We start from the raw sequence: 8,244 nt of genomic DNA on the forward strand, positions 1-8,244 counted from the left end.
GCACAGCCTTACCCACGGAGGGCACTGCCAGTCCCAAGGGCTCACACTGTACCAACATGCAGCCCAGAACAGGCTTTCAGCTCCTGCTGTAAAGGGAGGCCTGGGTGACTGAGGTAGAAACCCCAGACCTGCTTTACACTGGCCATGGGCCTTCAGGCAAGTGACTCCACCTCTCTGGCTTTGGTTTTCCCATCTGTACAAGTGTAATACCACAAATACCCTCTCTTGAGAGGGCTGTAAGGATTTGACACCCAGTAGAGGTCAAGATCCAGGTTCCTGGGGCCTGCAGTGGCTGCAGGGGAGAGGGGGTTTGCTTCTCCAGAGATTGGAGTAGAATAGAACACAGCCATCCGCAGTACCCCCCCCCCCCCACCACACTTCCGAGCCACATGACTTCCCACGGATTTTGAGGGGATGAAGAACCTACTGACCTAGATCACAGGTAAGCCCGGATGGCCATACTTGAAAGGCACAAAGAGGTTATTTCACAGAGGGGAAGAAAGAGGTTCACGGGGGAAGGCGGGTGACCAACCCCTCCTCTTCCAGTCCTGAATCGGGGCAGAGTCAAGATCAAGTCAGTGCTGCCCCTGGGAAGCCCACCTGGCTCCCCGGCGAGTCAGCCTCATGCTGCACCTTTCCAGCCTGATGATCAAAGTAACCGCTCTTCAAGGAACACCACGGGCTTAAAAGGCTTTGGCTCCAGTCCTGGCAACAACCCTGTGATGTAGGTTCATTCGTAGTCTCTTATTCTCGGATGAGACCCAAGGGCACTGGCTTGTAAAACCCAGGGCCACCATATGACTGGGTGTTCTGCCTTCCCTGGGAGACTGGGCACAGGTCTCCCCTCTTCGTCTCGGAAACACAAGCTGCCCCTGACTTGGGAGTCTGCATACACCTCAGGAAGCCACCATCTCCCATCCGTTGTCGTCCATGCTCAAGTTCTGAGCAGGGTAGGCTGGGCCAGCTTCAGAGCTGGCCCAGGGGCTGTGGGGCTGTTAGGGCAGGACCCAAGCTGAAGCCCCTGCTGCCCCCCCCCCCCCCCCCACACACACCAGTGGCAGAGGCATCATTGTGTTGGCACACGTGCCTGAGCTGGAGGAATAAGGAAAGAAAGCAGCCAGGTCCCTACCTGGTCAGAAGCCTCCTCCCTCCAGGAAAGAGACACATTTGGCTCACAGCTGAAGTGACGAAGGCACAGACAGGCCTCAGGGTCCCCCCGGTTTCCCCTTCTCAGGGGGGACATGTGTAAGCGTGCGGGGTGCTCTCAACTCCCAACCCCCAAGGTCTCCTTAAACCATATTGTTATAGGCAGAGGGACAGACTGTCCCGGGGCTTCTGCGTAGATCCATAAGGCAAAGGCCAGACAGACTGAAGGGGGGAATAAGACAGTGGGCAAGGGGACATTGAGGCCAGTCTCCCCTCTGTCACTCCTCGCTGTGCCTCACCACCTTTCCTGAGGCTGGTGGTAGCAAAGCTTTAGCTGAGGATTAGGCCCAAACCCAGCCCTGCTAGGCACCAATCCAGAAGCTGGAAGGGCTGGGTCATAGTAGCTTTACACTTGCCGTCTTCATCCTTAAACTGGCTGTAGTCAGATGGGGGAGGCAGGAAACAGTTCCTCCACACTGAACACAGAGCAGAGGTCAGGAGAGGGACCTGCTTTATAACACGGCCAGGATAGGCAGCGTTCTGGCTGGGCCTGGGGGACACTCCGCCCCACCACCTGCAGGTCCTGGCCATGGCTCCGTTGGCACCTGGCCAGGCAGTCAGTCCGAGGGGCCTTGGCACGCCTGACAGTCCTTCATGTCCTCAGAGTAGTCTTCAATCTGGATGGTCATAGTGTGGAAGTGGAACTTGCCCTGCAGGCAGGTGCTGGCTGCCTTCAGCACGACCTGGGCGTCTGCATTCTGAGCTGGGGGCCAAGAGGACACCCCAGGGGAGGGACCAGAGAACATTTACTCACTCTTGGGCCCTTAGGAGCAATCGGGAGGCTATCACATTCCCTACCCCCAGCAGCACAGGATACAGGCATCAAGAAACCCCCAGAGGCCACTCCTGCATCAGGCAACCTCCCGGTCCCCATACCTGAAAGCACTGGCTTTATTTAAGGCTAAGAGTCTTTTCTCTGCCACCTGTTAGCTGTAAAAGCCCAGACAAGTGACTTGACCACCCCACCCCAGCCCCAGCCCTAGCCTCCTCATCTGTAAATGGGGTTGTGATGATCAAATGAAATCATGTCTATAAAGTACTCAGCATGGGGCCAGGTTCAAGGCACACCAGCAAACATCTGAGGTCGTTGGCTGCTTCGGGGATGGCCCCAGACCTCTGGCAGCCTCTCGCTCACCCTGCCCTGAGTATCCTGACCACTCACCGATGGCGATGTGGACAGACAGCACGGGCTGGGACACGGTCAGTGCCCAAATATGCAGGCTGTGCAAGGCTTCCACCCCTTCCACGGACAGCAGCAGATCCCGTACAGCTGTGAAGTCCACACCCTTGGGGGTCCCTGAGGGTGGCAGGGACAGGGGCTGAAGGAAACTGCTCCCCCACCCCCACCCCCACCCCCAGTGCTGTTTTCTGCTGTTCACATGTTGTCTCCTCAGAGACAACCGCTTTGGCCAGCAGATCTGATGTTGCCCCGCCTCCCAAATGATCTCCATCATATCATCCTTTTGTATTTTCTCTTCACACTTGACTCTGTCTGCAATTATCTTGTTCGTTTCCTGCCTGTGCCCCCCTCTAAAATGGAAACTCCATGAGAGCAGGACAGTCTGTTTTATGTACCACCATGTCCTCAGTGCCTAGAACAGTGCCTGGCCCATAACAGGTGCCCAGTGAAAACTTTTTTTGGAATGGAAGGAAGAAAGACAGAAGGCAAAGGGGGGACCCCTACACCCACATGAGGCATCAGCATTATCACTCGTATCTGGGTCAGTCACATTCTTGGGGAAAATGCTCTGACATGTAGCCAGATAACTCCTGCTGACTCCAAACCAGCATCCAACTTCAGACTGACCCTGGCCACACTGAGCCCCATGACCCAAGACCCTGGGGCACAAGAAAGCTGATGAATGTGGAATCTTGGGGCAGACCATCGGTCAGCGCTAAGGAAGCCCTTAGAGCCCGGCCATCCGCTCCCGAGGCAGAGGCCTCAGAAAGGAAGGCACTAAGCTGGAGTGGATTTGGTAGGCTTGTCCAACACCCACCACTTTTTTTTCTCAGCCTCAGTCAGTGTGCCTCCTCTGCAATGGAAGCAGAATCCTCGCCCCTTTCTCTGCCGCGGGGAAGGTCAATGACTGAGGAGGTGCCTGAGGGAAGGCTGTGGAGCACCAAGTGCTACAGACACCACTTAGAAGTTACCTGATTAGGCAGGGAGGACACATCCCAGCAGGGAGGGGACACCGTGGGGCTAGAGGGAAGGAAAGCACAGTCTGGTCCCAGGGACATTTCTAGGAACAGCCACACCTGAGGGCTCAGCTCGATGCCAAGACTGGCCTGGGGCCCCAGGAGGTGTTCCAGCCTGTGCCAGGCTCCAGACCCTGGCTCCCTGCCAATGTGCTGGGACTCCCCTGCCCTCTCCCCCCAAACCTGTTAGAACTGGAGAGCCAAGAACAAAAGGGGAGCCCCACGTCCAGGTTACCTTCCATCAGCACCAGGATCACATCTCTCAGGATGGTCAAGGTCGTCCCCAAGACCAGGATGGAGAAGAGGAAGGTGCAGATGGGGTCTACATACTTGTACTCTGGCTACAGAAAAAGGGGAAGGCGGAGCTTGGGCTCATCACTCAACACCTCAGCCTCCCTCTCCCTTCCCACCCAGTGCTGAGTCAGGGAGAGGGGTGCTCTCTGCATGGTGGGCACAAGCCTCACCCTGGCTCTGCCTCCCAGTTCTCCACCTTTTATCCTGTGTCCAGAAGAAGGGACAGGACAGATCATAGCTCAGGATAAGGCACGGTCCCTTCCCACACTTCCTTACCCAAGGGACTGAGATGTGGACAGAACGAAAAGGAATCTTGATGCCAATGGCCCAACATCTCATTTTATAGATGGAAAAATTGAAGATCAGTTAGAGCAAAGGACTACATCACCCCACTAGCAAAGGGTGGAGCCAGGCTTCAACCCCAATGCCTGGCTCTTTCCACTACATCACTCGGCCGCTAGGTGATGGACAATGCCCAGGCATTGGCAGCACGCAGGCCTGGGTTTGAATCTGGCTCCACAATTTCCCAGCTGTGTGACACCATCCAAGTCACTGAACCTTTCCGAGCTGCCGAAAACACCACCACCTGCTCTTCGGGATTGTTGTGAAGATCCCTGACACTTGGAAGGCATTTGGGTGAATGTTCCTTCCCTCTCCCCACACAGCTGGGAGGGAGCTAGAACCTGGAAAGGGCCACGTGTACACAGGAGCCCCCGGATAACTTACACTCCCCTGCCCACCCCAACCCCCTGGCCCACCTCCCTCTGTCCCCAGCTCTGACCTTGAAGTATAAAATATAGGCTGCCACCAAGATGCCTAAGCTCTGCAGAAAATCTCCAACCACATGGATAAAGGCAGCTTGGACACTGGGGTTCTCCTGTTGCTGGCTGGTGTCGTGGCTGTGCCCGTGGCCAGACTGGTGAAGAGTCAGCCCCATTCTACAGAAGCAGAGACAAAGCCGAGGGGCTCGCTGACCTAGCAGGTAGAGGCCACCCATAGGGCTGGCCTTCCTGTGGGACAAAAATCCTCACCCCCAGACTGCTTTCTCCTTTTGCCTTGTGAGGAGCCCAACCCACTTGCCTTGGTCCAGAGCACCACAGGAGAATGGGCTCAGCTCCAGTGCCAGGCTGGATCTGGGCACAAAGATGCCAAATCTTGGAACAGGAGGACACCATGGAGGTCATCTAGTTCCCCCCATCCATGTCACAGATGGGGAAGTTGAGGCCCAGAGAGGGAAGCGGCTTGCCCAAGACCACTGAGCAACGGAGAGAAAGCCCAAACAAGACCCCCGTGCTCCACACACCCTGCTTCTCACCGAGACCAACTTCAGGCACGCCAGCTTTGAAAAAGGACTTGGACCCCTAAGGGCCCTTAGGAAAATGTGCTCCTATAAGAACTAGACTCACCTTCCCCATTTCAGACATGAAGGTTCCCAGTTTATTCACTCACACATATGGGGGGAGGGGTTAGTGGTGGAGTTGATGCAGCCCCAGACTCAGAGCCCTCAGTGGCCTCAGCCTTGGCCTAAGGCAGGACTAAGGTGTCCCAGCTGCCAGAGCTCAGACCACCAGAAGTTCTGGTCCTGTGGCCCATCCGTGGCCTCCTTCCACTGAGAGCAGGCATGCAGATATGTGTGTGAAAAGCACGAGGACGGGGGACTCATAGGGAACCGAGGTCACACTCACATGATATTCACAGCCACAGCACAACCTGATGTGATCAGCATGGTGCCCCCCTCGACCTCATAGTCCCCAGAGATCAGTCGCTCCACTGCCAGGAACACCAGCACTCCAGTCACGACCCAGATGGATAGTACAGACAGCAGGGCTCCCAGGATCTCTGAGAAAGAACCCAAACCCCACCACCAATCTTGGCATGGGGCCCTAAGACTGAGGAGGCCTCCCCATCCCTCCATGATCCACCAGCCCCCTCCCTACAAAGTCAGGGCCTGGGTCCACGGGACTCCGCTAAAGGTATGGCCGGCATGGTTGTACCTTACCTCACCACTCATACATCAGAGGATGTCAGAGCTAGAAGGACCTTAAGAAGTCATCTGGGTCAACCCCTTTTGTTTTACATGTAAAGAAACTGACTTACTACAATAGGTACCCATTGCTCAGCTGACAAACTGAGGCTTCGGAGGAGAGACTGGGCCATCTCCCACCAAGAGGAGAATGACAGTACAGCCCAGAGATGAACTAAAGGGGGTTTAAAGCCTCTGTCTTCCAGAAGGCTTTGAGGACCTTTCCCTCCCCCGAGAGTTGACCCATGGAATTATGTGCAGCTTTAAGGCCACGGTCATTTGTTCTTGAAGTTTGACCATTTCATTTCTTAGGAAGGTGACCTCTCCTTCCCTGCAGACTAGAAGTTCCAAGAGGACAGGGAACCAGGGCTCCCCCATTGGACCGGGAGCTACCAAAGGATAGAAGCCGAGACTGATACGCCCAACCCAAGTCACCTTCTTGGCCTCGCTCAGGGACCCACCCTACTGCAGCCACCAAAGAACCCACGTCTTGACCGGCTTCCTCTTGCAACCCCGACCAGGGTCCTCACCAGCTCGCTGCCAGCCGAAGTTCATGGTCTTGGTGGCCGGTCGGGAAGACATCCAGAGAGAAAAGAGGCTGACGAGCATGCTGGCAAAGTCAGTGAGCAAGTGGGCTGCGTCGGTCATGACTGCCAAGCTATGTGCTAGATACCCACCTGCAAGGGTAGGACCAGGGACATGGGGGGGGGGGGGTCCTTATCAGCTCCCCCATGAAGTCACCTTCCCAGACTGTGTGTGCAGCAGGGAAACCATGGACTCTGGAAAAAGACCGTGGATTTGGGACCTCTCCACCCGTTAGCTGTTGAACCATAGGCAAGGGACTTACTTTCTCTGAGCTTCAACTTCTATCTGTGAAATGGGACAGACACGATCTACTTAGAGGGTGACTGTGAAAATCAAGTTCAAATATGCCCTGGAAAGCATAGTAGGCACTCAGTAAATGCTCTTTCCTTCTAGGCATTCAGGCCATCCCTTACACACAAGTTGTGCATGATCTTGGGCAAATTACTCAACCCTAATGTGCCTCAGTTTCATCATCTGTAAAATAAGAATATTAACACCCACGTGACAGTACAAAGTTGTGAGGACTGGATGAGATAACGTGTATATAAAAGACTCAGCATTATGAACATTCAATAAATGGGGCTATTCGCTTTGGTTTTTTTTTTTTTTTTTTTAATGAAGTAGGCCCCACAGCCAACATGAGGCTTGAACTTGAGACCCTGAGACTCCAGCCAGGGCTACCCTGGGGCCCTCCAGCTGCCCCTCTGGCTGCTCCAGCCCATCTGTGCCTTTGCATGTTCTACCAACTGAGCCAGCCAGCGCCCTGGGGCTATAAGTATTAATATTACTAGGAACATCCAGGAGAAAAGCTTTTCGGATCATCCAGACTATCCATGCTCCCAATTTCATTTAATTAGCACAAAAGTCCTTACCAATGACTTCCCCAATCATGAACACCAGGCAGATGGCAGAGGCCACATAAAGCTGTCGCCGGGCCTGCTCCTTCTTGGAGTCAAAGTGACTGCCAGGACCCTTCTGGGCATGACAGTAATGGTTGCTCTCAGCGGCTAGCTCAATAGCCTGCAAGTCCAGGCCAGGTGCGGGCAGAGGGGTCCAGCCGGCCCCCTCCTGCCACAGAGATCCAGTGTAAGACCTGGCCAGGGAAGAAAAGAGAGGGGAGACTCAGCTCTGAGATGGGGGCAAGGAGGGCTGACTCCAGTCCTTGGCGTTCCCATGTGTCCAATTGAAAGAATAGTTATGGACACTCCAAGCTCGACAGTCTCTGAGGAGTAACCAGAAACTCGTGTTTGGAGTGGGGTGCTGGGGAAATGACCAGTCCAGGAGTCTTGGGGTCTTGGTCCACGGTGTTCCCTCCTCCCCCACCTCTCTCAGCGCCTGGAGGCAGCAAAGACCTTGGGAACTGGCCAAGGGGCGGGGCCAGTGCAATCAAGCACGGAGAAGCAAGGCAGTTCAGGATCTGGAGAAGGGCAGACCCTCCTCTTGCGCACTTGGGGACACAGGGCCTCCCAGGGCGGGGCTGCCCGGGGGCAAAGTGTCGGGCCAGGGGCGGGGCTCCAGGTTTGCCACCGCACACTAGCGGGCGACGGGTCAGGATCTGTGCTCAGCCGTGAGGGAAGGATGATCTCGTGCCCACGCTCGGTTTTCCCTTCCCTCGCTTCCCCCAACCTCCCGTCCCTTCTGTGTGGTCCCGTTTCAAGCCTCCCGCAAAACCATCCACTGGAAACTGCAAACCAGGAGATGCGTCCGATGCCGCTCAAATGCCCGCTCCTCCCCAGGCTCTCGCCTTACCGGGCTCCGGGCCTGGCGTCCATCAGATGCTGCCTCTCCGTGGGCTCCATGCCGCCCCGCGCGCCCTGCGCTGGGCCCGGGAAGCCGCGCGCGGCCTCGGGGCCCAGGGCGCCCTGGAAGTTGCGCGCGGGACGCTGCGCAGCGCGCACCCACCTGCCGGGAGGGCCCCGCGCGCCGCTCCCGGGGTCCCT

At 56.0% G+C, this 8,244-nt stretch overlaps 1 protein-coding gene across 5 annotated transcripts; it reads right to left on the minus strand.

Annotated features, from left to right (window-relative positions):
* Window positions 1-179: 179 nt before the first annotated feature.
* On the minus strand, window positions 180-8,214 carry SLC30A2 (solute carrier family 30 member 2). 5 transcript variants are annotated; one of them, XM_040465581.1, is made up of 9 exons: window positions 8,054-8,211; window positions 7,177-7,397; window positions 6,250-6,396; window positions 5,382-5,535; window positions 4,478-4,634; window positions 3,638-3,743; window positions 3,358-3,406; window positions 2,369-2,503; window positions 180-1,909 (listed from the first exon to the last, which is right to left on the minus strand). In XM_040465581.1, the coding sequence occupies exons 1-9, from the start codon at window positions 8,101-8,103 to the stop codon at window positions 1,819-1,821; spliced, it is 1,110 nt and encodes a 369-aa protein (XP_040321515.1). In that variant the 5' UTR covers window positions 8,104-8,211; the 3' UTR covers window positions 180-1,818. The 5 variants fall into 5 exon arrangements, with proteins under 5 accessions (XP_040321515.1, XP_040321524.1, XP_040321509.1 ...); XM_040465598.1 differs by having other exon boundaries at window positions 1,767-1,904; window positions 8,054-8,214; XM_040465590.1 differs by lacking the exon at window positions 3,358-3,406 and having other exon boundaries at window positions 180-1,904; window positions 8,054-8,212.
* Between the last annotated feature and the right edge of the window lie 30 nt (window positions 8,215-8,244).

This window comes from Herpailurus yagouaroundi, unplaced genomic scaffold, assembly GCF_014898765.1.
Source record: "Herpailurus yagouaroundi ecotype Mexico unplaced genomic scaffold, PumYag 77, whole genome shotgun sequence".
NCBI lineage: Eukaryota > Metazoa > Chordata > Mammalia > Carnivora > Felidae > Herpailurus > Herpailurus yagouaroundi.